Here is a 22,000-nt window from a genome sequence, read left to right as displayed (position 1 = left end):
TCATCTTTATGTCAAATATTAAAGGGGAAAATTTTTATATTTTCGGAAAGAGGAAATAAATGTGAGATTACGTGATAACTTTCATCACTGTGTGACGTCACGTTGAGGACGGGTGAGCTCGAATGAAATGTCACAAAAAAATGCAGAAAAAAAACACAGAGAACATCAACTCCCGATTAGTCAGAGGCATATTTCAAAGTGTTGCTTTAAAAGATGAATTAATAAAAAAAATTATCGAGGAAATGGATAAGAAACCATATTTGGAGGATTTGATACCTTATTTATTGAGTGAATCATGTGTAGAAAAATCAATTGTTCTCCTTGTTTATTCTCTAATTCGGTTATTTTTTGTCGTCGATCAACATAACACCACTTTCTGAACTCATTTCATTCACCTGCACACTGTGATGTCATTAAAAAAAAACAATCACCTCAATGACGAAGCCCGTGTGATGTCATAAAAAAACAAACAAACAATCACCTCAATGATGAAGCCACTGTGATGTCATTAAAAAAAACAATCACCTCAATGACAAATCCACTGTGATGTCATAAAAAAAATATCCTCAATGACGAAGCCACTGTGATTTCATTAAAAAACAAACAAACAATCACCTCAATGACGAAGCCACTGTGATGTCATAAAAAAACAACAATCACCTCAATGACGAAGCCCATGTGATGTCATAAAAAAAACAATCACCTCAATGACGAAGCCACTGTGATGTCATAAAAATAAAACAATCACCTCAATGATGAAGCCACTGTGATGTCATAAAGAAACAAACAAACAATCACCTCAATGACGAATCCACTGTGATGTCATTAAAAAAAACAATCACCTCAATGACGAAGCCCCTGTGATGTCAAAAAAAACAAACAAACAATCACCTCAATGATGAAGCCCATGTGATGTCATAAAAAAATAAACAAACAATCACCTCAATGATGAAGCCACTGTGATGTCATTAAAAAAAAAAAAAACAATCACCTCAATGACGAATCCACTGTGATTTCATTAAAAAACAAACAATCACCTCAATGACGAAGCCACTGTGATGTCATAAAAAAAACAAACAAACAATCACCTCAATGACGAAGCCCCTGTGATGTCATAAAAAAAAAACAATCACCTCAATGATGAAGCCACTGTGATGTCATTAAAAAAAACAATCACCTCAATGCCGAAGCCACTGTGATTTCATTAAAAAACAAACAAACAATCACCTCAATGATGAAGCCACTGTGATGTCATTAAAAAAAAAAAAAACAATCACCTCAATGACGAAGCCCATGTGATGTCATAAAAAAACAAACAATTACCTCAATGATGAAGCCACTGTGATGTCATTAAAAAAAACAATCACCTCAATGACGAATCCACTGTGATTTCATTAAAAAACAAACAAACAATCACCTCAATGACGAAGCCACTGTGATGTCATAAAAAAACAAACAAACAATCACCTCAATGACGAAGCCCCTGTGATGTCATAAAAAAAAACAATCACCTCAATGACAAAGCCACTGTGATGTCATAAAAAAACAAACAAACAATCACCTCAATGATGAATCCACTGTGATGTCATTAAAAAAAACAATCACCACAATGACGAAGCCCCTGTGATGTCATTAAAAAAAACAATCACCTCAATGATGAAGCCCCTGTGATGTCATTAAAATAAAACAATCACCTCAATGATGAAGCCACTGTGATGTCATAAAGAAACAAACAAACAATCACCTCAATGACGAAGCCCTTACCATAACCTTCACCGTCATCCTAACTTGACGCGTCCACATCCACGGTCCACGTGCTCGGAAGTTGGAACCCGGAAGTGACGTGTGTGCGTCACTTTGCTCAGTCTCTCTCTCTCTCTCTCTCTTTCTCTCTCTCTCTCTCTCTCTCTCTCTCTCTCTCTCTCTCTCTCTCTCTCTCTCTCTCTCTCTCTCTCTTTCTCTCTCTCTCTCTCTCTCTCTCTCTCTCTCTCTCTCTCTCTCTCTCTCTCTCTCTCTCTCTCTCTCTCTCTCTCTCTCTCTCTCTGTGCACGTGCTTGGTGATGTTACGCTTACATGAAAAATGATGCGTGAGTTGAAATGGAGGTCATGGAAAATGTTCGGAGATTTAAACTGACAATTGAAGGTGAAGTGCTGTATTTTTTGGGATTGCCAGAATTATCTGATGTGATGTATTGTCATGTTGTATCTGCACATGCGTGGAGTGGTGCGGATTTAAAAGCCTGTTGGACAATGGTGGTGTTCTGGTAACCCGTTCTCTCCCCCAAGGAATAGTGACAGCAGATTGGTTGTCTTCCAGCAACAGAAGACTTTCGAGACTTTGATGAGGATCCCTCGGTGCCGTACGGTGTCATAGGCTGATGACAGGTCCACCAAAGCAGTCGCCATCTTTTGTTTTCTCTGGAAGCCAGCCTTGATGATGGTGGAGAGGGCTTGAACCTGATCATGGGTACTGCAGCCAGGCCTAAAGCACCCCTGCTCATCAGGTAGGAAGGCCTCCAGGAAGGGAGCAGCCAGTGTAGTGACACCAACGGAGTCACGGGGTTGTGCCGCCAGAGTGTAGTGACACCAACGGAGTCACGGGGTTGTGCCGCCACAGTGCAGTGACACCAACGGAGTCACGGGGTTGTGCCGCCAGAGTGCACTGACACCAACGGAGTCACGGGGTTGTGCTGCCAGAGTGTACTGACACCAACGGAGTCACGGGGTTGTGCCAGCAGAGTGTACTGACACCAACGGAGTCACGGGGTTGTGCCACCAGAGTGTACTGACACCAACGGAGTCACGGAGTTGTGCTGCCAGAGTGTAGTGACACCAACGGAGTCATGGGGTTGTGCCCCCAGAGTGTACTGACACCAACGGAGTCACGGGGTTGTGCCGCCAGAGTGTACTGACACCAACGGAGTCACGGGGTTGTGCCGCCAGAGTGTACTGACACCAACGGAGTCACGGGGTTGTGCCGTCAGAGTGTACTGACACCAACGGAGTCACGAGGTTGTGCCACGAGACACACCGTTAGTCTGAGTGACCTGTGGTCAACCTTGCGCACCCAGGATGGTATTTTTCAGTCACAAAAAAAGACTGTCCACGATAAGATCCTTCAACATCGCTGGCTCACTCAATGAGAACAGGAGTAAATTTCACTGAAACAGCAAAAAAAGTTTTTATTTTAAAATATTGAAATCATTTTTCAACAAATTAATCTCCACAATTGCTCCTCTTTAAAAAGCCTGGAATTAATTAACATTCAGGCCAGAATTTGTCAAAGTACCTGTTTCCTGGTCTCCATAGCAACATTGAAAGAGCAGTTCTAAAGCAACGATGTACCATAACCACTGGACTTTTAAAAGGTGCTTGTGAGGAAGAATAAGAAGAACCCTGACAGGACTGCACATTGCTTGTTCCCCATGTTGATCCCACTTTCCTGTTTTTTCTTCTTTTTTCAGATTTTAAGCTCCAGACACTGAGCTGAGAGAGGGTTTCACTCAGTGACACCATCGTCTTGTCCTCCATTGTGAAAACGAATCTAATTACAATTCATTGGGGGGTATTTTGCGGATGAAACAAATACCTGTGCACTGCCACGACTATAAAGGTGCCAGCAGCCATAAGAATCAGACGTCTCGCTCCAAGGATCACACTCCGTTCCCTGGCGACTCGAAGGCGCAATAGGTGTCTGTGCAGGTATGTCTTTTACATACAAATGATCTGTTGGGTTTGATGCAAGAAAAAAATGTGTCTGCATAACAGTCTGGGAAATTATTCCCAACAAAACATTTCGTGATAAATGTTGTTTTTTAAAATTTATGTTCATGACCATCGTTCGGACTCGTGATGGCGCTGTCGGTGTTCCTCGGAGTTCAAGAAATGGTTGCCATGGATTTCCTCGCCTACGTTATCTTCTCCATCATTTCGATCTACCTTGGTGTCATCCGATTTACCTTCTCACCGGCCATTGTTCCAGGGTGCATGCCTGGAAACCAGCGGTGCGTTCACGTCGAGCATCAAGACCATGCAAAGTGCGAACGCAATGGTCGTCACAGACCCTTGGCTCCTCTTCTGCGACTCAAAACTACTCAATATCAGCTGCGATCCCTTCTTTGTTGCGAATCATGTCGTCGACACTATCTGGTATTCCTCGTCTTGGAACTTTTAACCACTCATCCCAACTCTCTCTTCCTCATACGTGGCGATTAAAAATTGGTACCTCTCTCTCTCTCATCAGCCATGACACCTCAACAAAGGACTTCTGTGACTCTATGGCACTGATTCAATCGGCGAACTTTCCAACCGGGTTTTCTCCCAATGGGAAGTCCTCCCTTCTGGACCTGGTGATGACAAACTTCCCCATCAATGTCTCCTGCTATTCCTCTGCTCCAATTGGCTCATCTGATCATATGCTTGTGAGATATGCTCTCATACACACACACACACACACACACACACACACACACACACACACACACACACACACACACACACATAGAATTGCCTCATTTAATTTATTAGGATGTACCAATTAAAGAGTTTTGTAATAATTGAGGTGCCAATTACATTTAGCACCTGAAGTGCTCAGGTGTTGAATTAATATCAGGTGGGGTTGACTCAGCCTGTCATCCTTCTGAGGTCGGCGGATTGAGTTCCAGCTTGCTGGTATCCTGCGTCGGAGTGGCGACCCGTTCAAGGTTGTGTCTAATAGCCAAGGAGATTGTGAGGTTGGAGGTACAGGGAAGCAAAGTACAGATGGAAATAGATACAGGGTCTTCGGTATCACTGATTAGTCAGGCTCTGTTCCAAGAGAAGTGGAGGGCAGGCGACCCACACAGACCCACAGTCTGCCCCAGTCAGACCTTACGACGCACACATATACTGGTGAACCTGTGGATATTGTGGGAGAATGCGAAGTCACTGTAAGGTATGGCACACAGAAGACAGAAGACAGAGTTGACCGTAATGGTGGAGAGAGGTTCAGGACCCAGTCTGCTGGGACGGGATTGTCTCCGGGAAACCCGGTTGAATTGGCAGGAGGTGAACAACCTCGATGCCAGTGATCAATCGAGGAAACTCCGCAAGGACGATGGAGACCTTTTTGCTTTGGAGCTGGGAAAACTGAAAGGAACTGATGTCGAGTTCGATATTGACCCAAATGGAATTCCTAAGTTTGTGAAAGCCCGCACGGTACCATCTTCTCTGTAGAGGGAAGGTACATCAGGAGGTGGATTGGTTGCTCAAGGTCGGGATCATAGAACCTGTACAATCTTCTCGTTGGGCAGCTATCGGACATGTGGAGACCATTAGGTTCCAGTCAATCTTGAAGCCCCCTCAGACACTTATCCCATTCCTGCATTGAAGAGTTGTTCACAAAACATTTTTTGGGGGGGAACTCTTCATAAAGCTCGACTTGAGTCAGGCCTACCAGCAGGTGGTTTTGGGGAAAACTTCACGTGAATTTGTCACAATAGACACAATCGTGGATTGTTCAGATCACACACGCTAACCGTTTGTGACGTGTCAACGGCGCCATCTTTGGTACTCGAAGAACTGAACATCATACATTTTGTAATTATCGATCGTGCAACGTACAAGAGGTTGAATTAATTATCGGACATGTGGTAATCCTGACCCTCTCCCACTTTTGTGTGCACAAGTGTTCAGCAACGATGTTGAACAAGAAAATGGCAGAAAAGAAGGTTGTAATCGGATTTTAAAATATAAATATATAAATACTTTGAACGAACATACATCCCAAATATGAACCAATTTTATTTAAATTATTTCATGCTTTACGTTTTCAGTGTTTGTTGATAAATTTGCTTCGAAGGAAACACGGTCTGAAACAACAACAACAACAACAACAACAGAAGTCTAAATAAAGTTGAAGAAGAAGAATCACTCGCATTATATGAGCCCCGCCCACCGAGGCCTCGCTTTGTTGTGAGGGATCGATCGCTGAGAGCTGTTGTTTTAATAAATATTTAATCAATTTATACAAACTGGTTCGTCTGAAGTGTAAATTTATGTTGAATTGTAATTTTACTGCGTGTGAGGAAATATAAAACGCAGGTCATAAAACAACAACCATTGAAAAGATGAAAGTGAAGAAGAGGAAGAATCCCGACGGTTTGTTGTCCTCACCGATCGAGGCTGCTCGAGCTGGTGTTCCTGTGACAAGGTCTTCTGAGTGTTTCACCATGGAAGACGATCTGTTAATGAAAGAGACCACGGCGTTGATCAAGGCCTACGTGATGCACCGTGTGGTACCGGAGGAGCCGCGGACCCTCAACCAAGCAGGATCGATTCTCATCCGGATGGGTGACGAAATGTTTTCCAAACACCGTAAGACCTTTTGGGTAATGTGGAGACGGCTGTACCCGAACCCCCACGATTTGAGTAACGCGAGCTCTGTGGCAGGAACGGTGACCCGTGTAGTGGAAGTGGTGTTCTCCGATGATGAGGAGGTGACCTGGGAACGCCTCGTCACCGTCATCGTCCTGTTGGCCACGGTCGCTCAGGTAATGGACGACCAGTTTGGAACGGTGGACGAACGAGCCGAGGTGTTGTCCCTTGAGATGAGCCGATACGTGGTGAAGAACCATGGGGACTGGATTCGAGAACAAGGTGGTTGGGTGAGTCATCGAGCCGGTGTTGTGGGTCCAGTCCCGAGATAGGGAGCCTGGGTTGCTTTCGTCCAGGGGTCTCCAATCTGCGGCCCGCGGGCCACATGCGGCCCCTAAGACGGATTTATGCGGCCCGCAGTGCCATATTAAGTTTACATTGCAATGCGGCCCGTGATGCTGCCAATTTGTCAGCGTCAATGATCAAAGCGTTCTGTAATTTTTATAATGATTTTGATTCATATTAGACACGTGTTTTTTACACGATTATTCATTGATCATATTCGTTGGCTCGAAAAATATATTAAGCACTAATTTTTGTTTAAATTTCCGCATATTAATTATACTAGTGCAGACCCGAAGGTGCGTGCCTGTATGTGCCGCTTCGTTCCTTCGCTCTCGTAAACGACGACTGGATTGGGGCATTGTTTCAATTAGATCAGACCAACCGTATCATAAATGGCCATAACTTGGGAAACACCTGGGAAACATACTCAGGTCCCCTGCATCAATTGTGACATCATATCAAACGAAGAAGAAGAAGAATTGTGACGCCCCCTCTCTCTCGCCTCCCCTCTCTCGCCGCCCTCTGTGGCCCCCCTCTCTCCCCCATAGTCTTGCCCCTCCTCTCTCCCCCTCCTCTCTCGCCCTCTCTCTCGCCCCCACTCTCACCCCCTCTCCCGTCCTCCTCTCTCCCCCCTCCTCTCTCCCCCTCTCTTGAATTGTGATGCCCCTCTCTCTCACCCCCTCTCTCCCTCCCCTCTCTCGCCCCTCTCTCACACCCCTCTCTTGCCCTCCTCTCCCCCCCCATCTCGCCCCCTCTCTCCCCTCCTCTCTCGCCCCTCTCTCTGTAAATGCATTCACAAATGTCTACCAAACACAACAATTAATTCAAACCTTGGGAAAAGACAGTTTTTAAACCTTGGGAAACATACCAAACAAGAAGAAGAAGAATTGCGACGTCAATCGTGGGGGAAAATAAATTAACATTAATTGTGATGTCATATTCGTGACGTCATTCGTTATGTCATCGCACCGTGTCCTGTCATTGGTTGACAGATAAATGGCCGTAACTTGGGAACCGCTTGTCCGATTAATATCAAACATTGAATAGGCACATACTCAGGTCCCCAGCGTCGATTGTGACATCATACCAAACGAAGAAGAAGAAGAATTGTAACGTCAATCGTGCAAAAAAAAGAGATTCAACATTAATTGTGACGTCATTCGTGACGACATAGCACCGTGTCTTGTCATTGGTTGATAGATAAATGGCCGTAACTTGGGAACCGCTCATCCGATTAACATCAAACCTTGAAGAGGCACATATTCAGGTCCCCAGCGTCGATTTTGACGTCATACCAAACGAAGAAGAAGAAGAATTGTGACGTCAATCGTGCAAAAATAAATAAATAAACATTAATTGTGACGTCATAGCACCGTGTCCTGTCATTGGTTGACAGACGTTATTCGTCATTATTGGTTGACAGACAATATATAGGTCGTCATTGGTTGACAGACATTGGTCATTGTATCACGTTATTCTTTTTATTACTGCCAATTATTGTGCTATGATTATTATTATTATTAATTTGGGAAAAAATGGCATGAGAAGGTGGAACGACACTTCAGCTGCGATAAATACACCTTTCCAACACTGAAAAAAGCAATAAAATGGCCGTAACTTGGGAACCACTCGTCCGATTGATATCAAACCTTGAAAAGGCACATCCGCGGGTCGCCGGCAATATTCCTGGCAAGTTTCAATCAGATCGGACCGGCGGTCGTCGAGAAATGGCGGTCGTAGATTGACAGACAGACACACACACACAGATTGCTGGAATTATCGATAGGTTTTTTTTCGGAATTTAGCGTCCTTTTTGGGGTACGGCCCTCCGCCCCTCACCACTTTGGTTTTGTGGCCCTCCGCCCAAAAAGGTTGGAGACCCCTGCTCTAGTCTTTTAGTCGATCTGCACGAGCAGTTTGAGAGACCGGACTGTGCTGGTGGGGATTCTGAAGACTGTTCGATCCGGACTGTTCGATCCGGCGATAAACTACCACCAGGGGAAGCAGTGGAGTCGTCTCCCACCAAACACCCGGAATTTAGGTCGTAACCCTTGGATAACTTCAATGGTCACAGGTCCCTTAACGGACCGTGGTCGCCAATATTTCGACAGTCTGGGGTCGGTTTCATTGCCTAATTTCAATGTACCAAAATACCCACGTCGTCCAACTACCAGGGAAAACAACACCCTCGGCCGACTCTGTCCGAATCGAGTCGCTATCACCGACTCAGATCTGGCGTAACCGAGCGGAAGTTACCAAAGCCGCGCCAGACCGAATGAACAACCTATGGCACGAACGGCCTTACTATTTCTCAATACGCACCTTGCTCGGCCAATGAAGGAAAGCCCAGAAAACGAGCTGGTACATTTAACATGGTTTTATTTTTAAAAATAATAATCGGAAGGGGAACACAGAGCAGAGTTATCACGAATAAAATGCAGGCAATGTAAAGCAAAGAAAAGCACTTACACAATTCCACTTATCAAACTGGCGCCACACACACACACACACACACACGCACACACACACACACACACACACACACACACACACACACACACACACACACACACACACACACACACACACACACACATAACTGGGACCCGTCGGGTCTTCATCTCGGCCTTTCAGCTCGGAGGGAAGGCGAGCTGAGGGCAGGGGCCTATTCGGGTACCTCCCCGCCTCGTGCGGTTTCACCGGGCCCGCACTTGTGGAGCTCGGAGTCCGTGACGGGAACGGGGATCCCAGCTTGAGCGCTCCAACGCAAACCACCACGGTGGGGCTCAAACCCATGACCCAGACCAAGCCGCACTCGCCACCAAGACCGCAATCGCCACGATCCTGCAGAATGCACCCTTGTCTGCCCAACACTGGTCCAGGCAACCACTCTACCCTTCTGAGGTGGGAGTGGTCTCTTCTCCTCCCACTCACCTCCTGATTGGACGAGGGGTTGTCGGATGACTCGGGGTCACCTCCCGATTGGCTGGGGCGTGCGTGTCATGCTCGCCCTTCGCTCATTGGCTGGAAGAAACGGTCCATGCCATTCCTTGGGACGGAGCCTCGATCTGAGGCGATGGAGGCTCCGCCCACGCCTTCAGCCAAAAACACGTGGGCAATGGCGACCGGTCGAGTGCGGGGCCGTGGCATTGTTGTAGTGGATGTCGTAGTAATTGTTGTTGATGAGGATGTAATAAACCTAACTAAAGACGTCACAACGCACGTTTTCGAGTCTCCCACGAGACAAAAAGGAAAGGGACCTATCTCACACGTACTTACCGGCATAACTAACTTTGGGACCTGAATGGTGAGTGCGCATGGTTTCCAGATTCGTAACAATAGCAGGGTTAGAATTTGGGGCTGGGGTGCCACCACGGAGCGATGACATTTAGACTTGGTCGTGCACGTGTATCTCTCAAATGTGTCCTATGGATGTAATGGTTAAATGGCGGGAGTTTACCTCAACTGACGGCTTTCTGTGTTTCCCTCAGGAAGATTTTGTGCGAAGGTACGAACCAAGATCTCATGCGTTCCTTGATGACCCCATGGGTCTGTGCTGCGGTCTTCTTTGGAATCCTGGCCTCCATTGTTTGGTTTGTGAGTTATCACATCTTCCCGAATCATCATTGAGATACTTTGAGGTAATCTGATACTCGAGTCCCACGTGGAAGGTTTAACTCCTGAACACGTTATGTTAGTAATAGTGATGGTGGAAGTAATGTTTGTAATAGTGATGGTGGTGGTAATGTTCGTAAGAGTGGTAGTTTTGTTGGTGGTAAAAGTAATGTTCGTACAAGCGGTTGTCGTAATGTTAGTTGTGGTAGTTATATGTTGGTTGTGGTCATGTTAGAAGTCATGATGGTGGAAGTAATGGAGTACCAGTGGTGGTTGTAGTAGCTGTAGTCATCGTGGCCTATTGCCATTGAAGAGTAAAGATAAGGCAGAAGATGAAGGATGAACGACATCTCGCACCGTCTGTTGCTCCACCATCCACCGTTGAAGAATGACAGCTCATTACATTGCCATGGCTGCTAGACACAGTTTAATTATTTCCTTTGTTCATTCCCAATGCCACTCTCCATTGATCAGAAGCGTGCATTCGGGAAGAGTGGAGAGAAGAATGTGGTATGTACGAGTGACAAAGAAGCTTTACTCTCATCCAGTTGAAATAAACTCACTGAGATAGACCATTGAAAGATGTGTCGTCTTCTTTGTTCGTATGCAGCACAAGGTGGTGGGTATCCTGAACGGCCGACGTGTCCCGATTCTTGAATAGAGAATGCTACAGGCAGGTTAACCAACCCTTGTAAAAATTTAAATCACCTTTCCTTTATCTTAAAACACCTCAAGTGCGACGGAAAAAACTGTGCCGTCTCCACGTCCAACCACACCACCCTCCAGACAGGGCAGCGCCGCTCTCACCTGCTTGCAGCGGAGATGAGGAGCATAAACATTGGTAACATAAACATCAGAGGTAACATCAGAGTGAGCTGGTATGCTCCGAACCAGGAAGTGAATTTTAAACACGAGATAACTTACGATCGAAAATTAGCAAGTTGGAGACAAAATTTAAACAACGGGTGTTTTTTTGGTACCTTAAGATGTTTTTTGTTGCCGTTTTGGTACTTCGCCCCCCCCCCCCCAAAAAATGGCGTCACACTGCAGAGAAAGTAGTTAACTGTACATCTATCTACAATTCCAGCAATGTGTGTGTGTGTGTGTGTGTGTGTGTGTGTGTGTGTGTGTGTGTGTGTGTGTGTGTGTGTGTGTGTGTGTGTGTGTGTGTGTGTGTGTCTGTGACCACTGTTTCTTGACAACCACTGGTCCGATCTAATTGAAACTTGCCAGGTATATTGCTGGGGACATGAGTATGTGCCTTTTCAAGGTTTGATAATTTGGAATAGGCAAAGCCTTGAAGCGAACGTAGAATTCTTCTTGCATTCGCTTCTTAAATATATCAAATTAAAGTCTTTTTGCGATGAAAAAATAAATATTACCTCAACATTACCTTCACAACGACAACTGCACCGCCGAGAACAGGATCTCATCTGCAAAAATAAATATTACCTCAACATTACCTTCACAACAACAACTACACCGCCTAGAACAGGATCTCATTTGAAAAAAAATTGCTCAACATTACCTTCACAACAACAACTACACCGCCAAGAACAGGATCACATCTAAAAAAATTAATATTACCGCAACATTACGTTCACAACAACACCGACGAGAACAGGATCTCATCTAAAAAATTAATATTACCTCAACATTACCTTCACAACAACAACTACACCACCGAGAACAGGATCTCATCTGAAAAAAGAAAATTACCTCAACATTACCTTCACAACAACAACTACACCGCCGAGAACAAGATCTCATCCAAAAAAAAAAAAAATTTTCCTCCACATTACCTTCACACCGCCTTGAACAGGCATTACCTTCACACCGCCTTGAACAGAACAGGCTTCACACCGCCTTCACACCGCCTTGAATATTAAAAAATTAATATTACCTCAACATTACCTTCACAACAACAACTACACCACCTATAACAGGATCTCATCTGAAAAAAAAATATATCACCTCAACATTACCTTCACAACAACAACTACACCGCCTAGAACAGGATCTCATCTAAAAAAATTAATACCAGAAGTGAACGTAGAATTCTTCTTACATTCGCTTCTGACTTTACCTACAACTTGTTCACAACTGTATACGCAATTTCCGGTTACTTCGGCCTGGATTCGGGATCAGCGATCAAATAACGTAAACCAGATTAAAAATTATTTTTTGATGATGTAGGGAGATATCTTTATTAAAATCAGTGGAGGAAATATACACCATGTCTGATATTATTTGGGTATTTCATGTCTCCGACGATGCCTTTTTCTCCCGGCATGCATCATTCCCCATGACAAAAACCGGAAACAAAAAAAAACCAGAAACAAAACAAAAACGGAAGCAAAAGGGTCAAAGGCAACGACACGGATTCACAATTGGCAGGGTATTGTGTTGTTTTTGTTGTTTCCTATTCTCTCATGTGTACGCGTTCAGTAATATTCACAAGATAGAAATAAAACCCAATCGTGTTTATACACCGCACAGCGTTTAAAAACAACCGGAAGCAAAAGGTCATAGCCAACGACACAGATTCCAAATAGCCCGGGGTATTGTGTTGTTGTTGTTGTTGTTTCCTATTCACTCATGTGCACGCGTTAAGTATGAAGCTCACTGCGTTGGCTATTAATCGGACAAGTGGTTCCCAAGTTATGGCCATTTATTTATCAACCAATGACAAGACACGTTGCTGCGTAGGCATGGCCGATGGGGAAAGGGTGCCGTTTAGTTACCAAGACAGGACACGTTGCTTGGCGTTTTGCACCCACAGTATTTATCTTTTATCTGTCTATAATTCCAGCAAGCTCTGTTTGTTTGCCTTTCTAAAGGTTTGAAATTAATCGGACAAGTGGTTCCCAAGTTATAGCCAAGGTAGAGTGCGTTCCCCATTACGGGTTACAACGTACGGACTTCCGGATGGTGATGACTTACTGTATTCAAATAATTTCTCGATTTCTGATGCGCATTTATCGATAAACACAATGCCCCAATCCAGTCATTTACGAGAGCGAAGGAACGGCCTGTGTGGTTGTTTGAAAGTTGTTTTTTTTGCACGTACGGCCACGCACGTACGGGCAGGCGAGAGCGAAGGAACGGCCTGTGTAGTTGTTGTTTGTGGCAGGCGGTTTGAAAGTTTTTTTTTTTTGCACGTACGGGCACGCACGAGTATACATAAATACTTTGAACGAACATCCATCCCAAATATGAACCAATTTTATTTAAATTATTTCATGCTTTACGTTTTCAGTGAATGTTGATAAATTTACTTCGAAGGAAACACGATCTGAAAAAAACAACAGAAGAAGTCGATAATGTTGAAGAAGAAGAATCAGGCGTGTAATATTAGCCCCGCCCACCAAGGTCTCTCTTTGTTGTGAGTAAAATCTCTGAGAGTTGTTGTATAATAATTATTTCATTGATTTATACAAATCAGTTCGTGTGAAGTGTTAATTTATGTTGAATTGTAATTTAACTGCGTGGAAGGAAATATCAGTCATAAAACAACAACCACTGAAACGAAGAAAGTGAAGAGGAAGAAGTTTCCCGACGGTTTGTCAGCCTCACCGATCGAGGCTGCTCGAGCTTGTGTTCCTGTGACAAGGTCTTCTGAGTGTTTCTCCATGGAAGACGATCTGTTAATGAAAGAGACCACGGCGCTGATCAAGGCCTACGTGATGCACCGTGTGGTACCGGACGTGCCGCAGACCCTCAACCAAGCAGAATCGATTCTCATCCGGATCGGTGACGAGGTGTTTTCAAAATACCGTGAGACCTTTGGGAAAATTGTGGGACAACTGTTCCCGAACCCCCACGATTTGAGTGACGCGAGCTCGGTGGCAGGAACGGCGACCCGTGTAGTGGAAGTGGTGTTGTCCTGTGGTGAGGTGACCTGGGGAAGCATCGTCATCGTCATCGTCCTGTTGGCCATGGCCGCTCAGGGAATGGACGACCAGTTCGGAACGGTGGATGAACGAACCGAGGTGTTGTCCCTTGAAATGAGCCGAAACGTGGTGAAACTCCTTGGGGACTGGATTCGAGAACGAGGTGGTTGGGTGAGTCATCGAGCCGGTGTTGTGGGTCCAGTACCGAGATGGGGAGCCTGGGTCGCTCTAGTCCTTTAGTCGTTCTGCACGAGCGGTTTGATAGACCGGACTGTGTTGGTGGGGATTCTAAAGACGGTTCGATCCGAACTGTCCTCCAATAGAGGGGTTAGAGTTCGGGGCTGGGGTACCACCACGCAGAGATGACATTTAGACTTGGTCGTGCACCTGTATCTCTCAAACGTGTCCTGTGGATGTAATGGTTAAATGGCGGGAGTTTACCTCGACTGAAGGTTTTCTGTGTTTCCCTCAGGAAGATTTTGTGCGAAGGGACAAAACAAGATCTCTGCCTTCCTTGATGACCCAATGAGTCTGTGCTGCGGTCTTGTTTGGAATCCAGGCCTCCATTGTTTGGTTTGTGGGATATCACATCCTCCAGAATCATCATTGAGATACTTTGAGGTAATGTGATGCTCGAGTACCACGTGGAAGATTTAACTCCCGAACACGTTATGTTTGCAATAGTGGTAGTGGTAATGTTAGTAAAAGTGATGGTGGTTGTAATGTTCGTAGGAGTGGGAGTTTTCGTGGTGGTAAAAGTAATGTTCGTACAAGCGGTTGTCGTAATGTGAGTTGTGGTAGTTATAAGTTGGTAGTTGTCATGTTAGAAGTCATGATGGTTGAAATAATGGAGTACCAGTGGTGTTTATTTTGGGCTATTGCCGTTGAAGAGTAAAGATAAGGCAGAAGATGAAGGATGAACGACGTCTCACACCGTCTGTTACTCCACCATCCACCATTGAAGAATAACAGCTGATTACATTTCCATGGCTGCAAGACACAGTTTGATTCTTTCCTTTGTTCATTTCCAATGCCACTCTCCATTGATCAGAAGCGTGCATTCGGGAAGAGTGGAGAGAAGAATGTAGTATGTACGTGTGACAAAGAAGCTTTACCCTGATCCAGTTGAAATAAACTCAATGAGATAGAGCATTGAAAGATGTGTCGTCTTCTTTGTTCGAATGCAGCACAAGGTGGCGGGTATCTTGGAACGGCCAAGGTGTCCCGATTCTTGAATAGAGGATGCTACAGGCAGATTAACCAACCCTTGTAAAAATTTAAAAAATTTTCCTTTCTCTTAAAACACTCCAAGTGCGACGGAAAAAACTGTGCCTTCTCCACATCCAACCACACCACCCACCAGACAGGGCAGTGCCGCTCTCACCTGCTTGCCTATTCTTGGACCTTCCCACCTTGTGCGGTCTTCGACGATCCGGTGGAGCAGGACTCAAACCCACCACGCAATGCCGCTCCAAGCCCAGGCAGGGGATCCTCGTGGGACAGTCTCGCAGGCGCACAGGCCACAAGAGAAGACGCTCTGTTGGCGGGACCCCAGGAAGGCGACGACTGGCTTCAGAAGACCACCAGACGTCCGAAGGCCAGCAGATAATTCTCAAAACTCAACTCTCTCAAGACCAGAAGACAACTCTCAACAAAACTCTCGTTTGGCCCACGCGCGCTTCTCTTATCCCCTGCTCGCACTCCCTCATTGGGCAGAGAGAACGCTCTCTGCCCATATTTGGAGCCAAGCCAGAACGAAACGCTTTTGCCTATATTTGGGGCGAAGCCAGAGCGCAAAGCTTGTGCCCATATTTGGGCCGAAGCCAGAGCGCAACGCTTGTGCCCATATTTGGGGTGAAGCCAGCACACCAACCTCTATAGAAACCCCGCCAAGCACACTGTACTCCGCCCACGTACGTGCTGACACGCACGTGTGTAATAGTGCCGGTGGATGATGGTGGAAGGAAGTGAGGGCAGGTGTCATTGTTGTGGTTGTTGGTAATTTAAATCCTATCTTTCAAAATAACTCAGCGCACGTACAATTAATCACCCATTAAACATAGGACGGGAACCTAACGAGGAACACATACCAACATAGCTGATCTATAGGACCTGGCTGTTGTGTGCAGTAAGCTTCCAAATTCGCAACACTACCCCCTCCCCTTTTTACAGACTCGTCCCGAGTCATCAGATTTGCATGTGACCAGCATGTGTAAGTTTTCCCCTCGTACGATTTACCTACGGATCCCTGAGTGCGACATTTTTTTCAGACATGTCCTAAAAATAAATTACCTCGTGCACGACGTGACTAAACTATCAGACTCACACAGACAACTTCAATACATTGCTGACGCTAAGACAAACAACAGGTGGGTTACAATTTATTTTCAGTTTTAACTATTCACATTAACCATGGCCCAGGACCTGTTATCTGTGGGAAAGAAGCACAGCAAGTCAAGTCATTTTATGTGGGTGAGTGCACAGCAGCTGAAGGTCAGTCGTCCTCAGGGCCTGCTCAAAAGGTCCCCCTTGGGTGTTCCTTTCAGTGAACCTTCTTCTTTGTTCCTTTCATACCCCAGCTGCTGGAGGCAACTCACCCTAACACGGTAGGCCATGCGCCGTCCCACAGGCCATTTGAAGTGGCCTTTATGCAAGAACAGGGAGGTAGCCGGCTGCTCAATGCAGTTCCTGGCTCCTTTGAATGAACTGGATGGAAATGGAGATGATGCAAACACACGAAATGATGAATGATGGGGCTGCCTGCAGGGCAGTCCTTGCAAAACATTTGCTGGATGATCCTGGCGCACATGGTGGAGTGGTTGACACAGGGGCAAATGCAAATAAGGGCAACAGGCATGGGGTCAAAGCAAAAGGCAGGCAAAGAGACATGGCAAATGCGGACCAGCAAATGAAGCACAAACACAGGTTGGCATATGGCTTGGCCAGCCTCTGGTCTGGTCCCGTGAGGTTCTGGAAGGAGTGCAGTGGTGCCGGCTGCTCCGAAAACGGGCTCGGACATAACCTACCGTCTCCCCCCAACCTATCGCCTTTGCCTGTCTTTTTCCATACCCACTCCCTTAATTTGCAACAATGAAACAACAAAATTTAAGCCCTTTTTATTTTATTTTATTTATTTTTCTCTATAATTTCGTCTCCCTAACCCCCGTTATCATCTTTATCCGGCTCACCTATCCTGTCCATCTACTCCCAACCCCTAACTTCCTTTTTTTGGAGGAGACTAAGGGAGAGACGAGCGTCCTGTCTCGAGGCCCAATGAAGCCCCAGAATAGCCTCCTACATAATTCAGCCATCTTACCAAGGTGGGTCCAGAGGCCTACGGAGAGCGAAGGGGTACATTTCCTTACTATCCCGGCATTTATTAACTTTAAACTACCCCGGGGCTTTTCCATACGCCTGGCTCTTTAAACTGTAGGTTCTAATAACCATGATTCCCGTCGCCTGTGTTGGTGTCCATTATTAATTTGGGCCCTGCCCACAAATTTTCACTCGTGCCCTTGCACAATTTCATGGCTGGGCAGCGTAGCTCACTTGGCAAGTGAGCCACGCTCCTGCTGGACTCTAACTATGGCACCCCTGGGCCCTGAGGCTGTCTCCGAGCCTACCTGCTCTCTGAAAGCGGGGGGGGGGGGTTGCCCTTCCTGGCATTGCCCCCCCTCCATGCCCACGTGGCATTTTGGTGCTCCGTGTCCCTGTCCGAGGGTCGCCCATGCCCACTACACTATCCTGGTCCTTGGACCCTTGGCCCACTCTGGCCGACTCGTCCGGTGCCTGCGGTGCCTTCCACTCATTTCGCTCATTACAACAGCCACGCTCCCATTCGGTCAATGAACTCTTGCACCCCTCCAAATGGGTTTCGTGCCTTCATACACCACCAACGCAGAACGACCTCCTTTTGGTAAATTTAACTAACCCACTAACTAACATTACACTGACCCCGGGATACTTTGGGTGGGATTCACTCCTCCCCCAATCATTCATTCGCATTCCACATTCACTTCCACATTCACATTCATGCATTCCACATTCACTTCACTCACACACTCCGGCCCGCTGACCCACATTCACTCAACATGCTTCTTTCACTTTTTTTTGAATGCACTCCACACTCTAACAACTCCGTCCCCCGAACTAGCTCGTGCTCCTCTTCATCCCTTATTCTAATGCATGTTCCATTTAATCTCGGTAGCAATGCTACGTCCCCACTACACATTCCATGTCCGTCCATGTCTCCCAAATCCATTCTAAATCAAAATCTACTTTCCCACTAACTCGTCCACGGGTCCCATGGAGGATGGCTCATGCCTCGATGAGGCCGGTCAAAGCTAAACCCATCCCGCTAAATATTGCTCCTTTGCCCAAGGGAGGATGCTTGCCACATCCTGGCCGGGGCCGTGTACTTGAAACGAGGTTTTATTATCTTGCGAAAACGAAGTTTTTGCAAGATCTGTTACTTGGTAAGTTTTTTATCTTGCCAAAACTAAGTTTTTGCAAGATATTGTTGCGAATTCGCGCCCGCCGGCGTGCGATCGGCCACGTGACTCGAATCGCGGCACGTCGCCCACCGGACGGACAATTCTGTCGTGACCCTCTCGGACTAACGCCGGGAGCTAGTCATGGGTGGGCCTTTCGTCCTCACCACGATCGTGCCAATCGGCCACCGGCGTGGGATAGGGTTGTTCGCCAAACTCGACCTAGCTAAGTACCCACGAGGATGGTAAACCGGGCGATCGCACCTCGCCGCAGGTCGACTCCGGACACGGGCCGCTTAAGCGGTCCGTTCCTTACTGTCGGGATAACCGAGTGGTGTTATCGTCGGCCTCGACGGTTCCCATTACTTATCGGGCGTATTAAGCCCACTTCGAACTCCTGACGTGAAGCAAGATGGAGATTCAAACGAAGGAAAGGACGCAGCGAAACGGGGAACAATCGGACAAGCACATTTAATACGGAAGCACGGAAGGCACGTATATTACAGTCACAGGGAGACAATAAAAGCAATACACGTATTTACAATCACCGTAAAGAAACACAAGCAAGGAACGATGCAGAGCTACAAAAAACCGAATATGATTTACCACACAGAACACATATAATTTTACTTCACCAGACTGGCGCCACACACACACGTTTACACAGAACCCAAAAGAAATGGAAGTCGCAACTTCCATGAGCGTGTCGAGTCCCTCTCCGACGTCCGTCGACGTGGTCCCGCCTGGCCGCGACGCCGTGTCCGAGTGTGGTAGGCGAGGCCTCTCCGGCGTGCCTCGCGCCTGCACGTGTTGGCCACTCGACGCCACGGACCGAGTGTTCGGCGCTATCCCAGCGTGGATAGGGGGGGGGGGAACGTGGATGCCCGAAGTCGGGAGAGGGGAATGGCGGACGCTCCTTCCCGCCAGCAGGGTCTTGCAACTGCCCCACAAAAGACCCGGCCAGCGGCCAACAGGACGAGCGAGCCGGAAGACGAGAGCAACCACGAAGCAAGTATATCCACTGAGCAAGAGCATCCACCAAGCAAGAGCATCTACAAAACTGCTTCGCCCGTCTCTGACTTTTATATCCTCGGAGCTCCGCCCTGTTGATCCGCCCGTTCTTTGCTCCACCCCGCTTCGAGGCGCTTCGAGAAAGGTCTCGAAGAGGGGCGTTCCTCCTCTCTCGCCGCGTCACACCGCGCATCCACCAATCAAGCGCCAGCTGTCCTCCCCTCGCTTCTCTCCCCTCACACCAAGCGTGGAGAAGAATAGCGCCAAAAGCCCACCGAGCGTCCTCGTTGGGTTTTATTTGAAATACAAGATAGAGAAAGAAAAACGACTGACTCAAAGCGTCGCAGCCCGAATGAATCACATTTATTCCCTCAAAACAACGGGTTTGGGGCTAACTACACATGAACTTACAGAGATATCTCACCTGAGGGCCCTTTATGGTGTAATGCGAATTTCCACAACCGTAACAATATGTTCGTCAGCTTGTCTGTTTTTTTGTTTTTTTTGTCTGTAATCACGTAAAATCACTCTGCAGAGCACATTTATCATTGGAAATTTTTGTAACTTCGCATATCAGAGGCCTATAGAGGTCCCTTTCAGCACAAAAAACTTTTAAGGTCAAGGTCAAAGGTCAAGGTCACTTTGTCGCAAATCAGGGGAGTCGACGAAACCCTTATTTTTTGAGTAATTTTGATCGGATCGTCTTCAAACTTCATGGGAATATAGTTCATGGTCTGGCGCTCAGCTGATTAATTTTTGGTGGCGATTGGCCTTGACCTTCATGGTTAGCGCATAAGGTCAAAAATATTTGACTCCAAGGTCAAATTTTCAAGTTTTAGGAACCATATCGTGTAGTACTTCAAATTGAACACCTCGATGAGTGCTTTCTGGATATGTCAAGCTTGAGACATTATGACGTCATTTGGTGACGTTATCAGACAAACGCATATTTTTCATGGTTACTCTTGAACGATTCTCATCGGAATCTCTTGTAGGCAGATATTCCTCAAGGAGTCACTCCTGGTGGATAGCAGCTCTGTTCACCTCAGTGTGACCTTAAAGAAGTCACACGTGGTCACCTTTTGGCAAGGTTTATTTTTTATTGTTTGCGTGTCTCCCTTCATGTCATCCATTTTGTTTCCCATCGCTTGCATCATCAGTACCAACTGTTTCATGCCCGATGGCTCCAGCAGAGCCGATCCTCCAAGGGTCGAGAGGGAAATTTGACGGAGGGCGCGCTTGTTCGCCGGCGCCCGACCGTGCCCATTACGACCTTTGGATCTGATCGCGGGGAATGGTCAACCTGCACGGTGGTTTCATCCTGGACCAGGGGTTCCACTACACTTACACCTAAACCCACCTGAGCCATCTCATCTTGGCTTGCCTTGTTGCGAATTGAGAAATATATTTTACTCGCTCGCAATTTGGGGGAAACGGGGGTGGGGGGAGGGGGGTGCTCCCTCCACCCCTGATCCGAATCCTGTTAATTTCGTAGAGGCCGAGGGGTTCGAACCCCGCTCCTGAACACCAATTGTTGCGGTGTTGGGTATCGGTGGCGAACACGACCGCTGGAGGGAGCAGTCGAGTCGGATCCACCGAACACACTGGAATTGAGGTCGTGCCTTTTGGATAAGTCTGAAAGGCATGGATCCCTGACTGGACCATGAATCGCCAATAATTCGACCGCGTGAGGTAGGTGTCCCTTGAGTGTCCAGTGTCCCTTGAGAGACAAAATTCTTCTTTGCCTTGCGGTGAGCTCCAAGGCATCCACCGGCAACATCAAGGACGGTGGTCTTGAAGGCGCTCCACAACTCTTCAGGACCCCCGAAGACCGAAGACCAGCAGACAATTCTCAAAACTCAACTCTCTGAAGACCAGAAGACAGCTCTCAACAACAACTCTCGTTTGGCCCATGCGCGCTTCTCTTATCCATCGCTCGCACTCCCTCATTGGGCAGAGAGAATGCTGTATGCCCATATTTGGAGCCAAGCCAGAACGAAATGCTTGTGCCCATGTTTGGGGCTTAGCCAGAGCAAACCGCTTGTGCCCATATTTGGGGCTAAGCCAGAGCAAACCGCTTGTGCCCATATTTGGGGCTAAGCCAGAGCAAACCGCTTGTGCCCATATTTGGGGCTCAGCCAGACCACAATGCTTGTGCCCATATTTGGAGCGAAGCCAGCACACCAACATCCAGAGAAACCCAGAGTGCCGAGGGCACACTGGACTCCACCCACGTACGTGCTGACACGCACGCGTGCAATGGTGCTGGTGGATGATGGTGGAAGGAAGCGA

At 46.9% G+C, this 22,000-nt stretch overlaps 2 protein-coding genes across 3 annotated transcripts; both read left to right on the top strand.

The window, feature by feature from the left end:
- Positions 1–5,909: 5,909 nt before the first annotated feature.
- Positions 5,910–10,895, top strand: LOC147006533 (induced myeloid leukemia cell differentiation protein Mcl-1-like). 2 transcript variants are annotated; one of them, XM_085868628.1, is made up of 4 exons: positions 5,910–6,354; positions 6,430–6,644; positions 10,191–10,340; positions 10,789–10,895. In XM_085868628.1, exons 1-4 carry the CDS (start codon positions 6,108–6,110, stop codon positions 10,864–10,866), a joined length of 690 nt encoding a protein of 229 aa, XP_085724754.1. In that variant the 5' UTR covers positions 5,910–6,107; the 3' UTR covers positions 10,867–10,895. The 2 variants fall into 2 exon arrangements, with proteins under 2 accessions (XP_085724754.1, XP_085724753.1); XM_085868627.1 differs by having other exon boundaries at positions 5,917–6,644.
- Positions 10,896–13,709: 2,814 nt separating this feature from the next.
- Positions 13,710–15,359, top strand: LOC147006532 (uncharacterized). The gene is made up of 2 exons (XM_085868635.1): positions 13,710–14,378; positions 14,680–15,359. The coding sequence occupies exons 1-2, from the start codon at positions 13,947–13,949 to the stop codon at positions 14,734–14,736; spliced, it is 489 nt and encodes a 162-aa protein (XP_085724761.1). The 5' UTR covers positions 13,710–13,946; the 3' UTR covers positions 14,737–15,359.
- Positions 15,360–22,000: the final 6,641 nt, after the last annotated feature.

Source organism: Eptatretus burgeri, unplaced genomic scaffold, assembly GCF_056783735.1.
Source record: "Eptatretus burgeri isolate ZD-2024b unplaced genomic scaffold, Ebu_testis_v1 Ebu_testis_scaffold_3168, whole genome shotgun sequence".
In the NCBI taxonomy this organism is placed as follows: domain Eukaryota; kingdom Metazoa; phylum Chordata; class Myxini; order Myxiniformes; family Myxinidae; genus Eptatretus; species Eptatretus burgeri.
Note: the sequence above shows the minus strand (reverse complement) of the source record. Positions and strands in the feature narration are given on the sequence as shown.

Excerpts from the sequence above, each read along its gene's own strand:
- LOC147006532 (XM_085868635.1), top strand. The coding sequence starts at position 13,947 with ATGGAAGACGATCTGTTAATGAAAGAGACCACGGCGCTGATCAAGGCC. Across the intron at positions 14,379-14,679 it reads TTCGAGAACGAGGTGGTTGG|GAAGATTTTGTGCGAAGGGA; the intron begins GTGAGTCATCGA and ends TGTTTCCCTCAG.
- LOC147006533 (XM_085868627.1), top strand. The coding sequence starts at position 6,108 with ATGAAAGTGAAGAAGAGGAAGAATCCCGACGGTTTGTTGTCCTCACCG. Across the intron at positions 6,645-10,190 it reads TTCGAGAACAAGGTGGTTGG|GAAGATTTTGTGCGAAGGTA; the intron begins GTGAGTCATCGA and ends TGTTTCCCTCAG. Across the intron at positions 10,341-10,788 it reads CATCATTGAGATACTTTGAG|AAGCGTGCATTCGGGAAGAG; the intron begins GTAATCTGATAC and ends TCCATTGATCAG.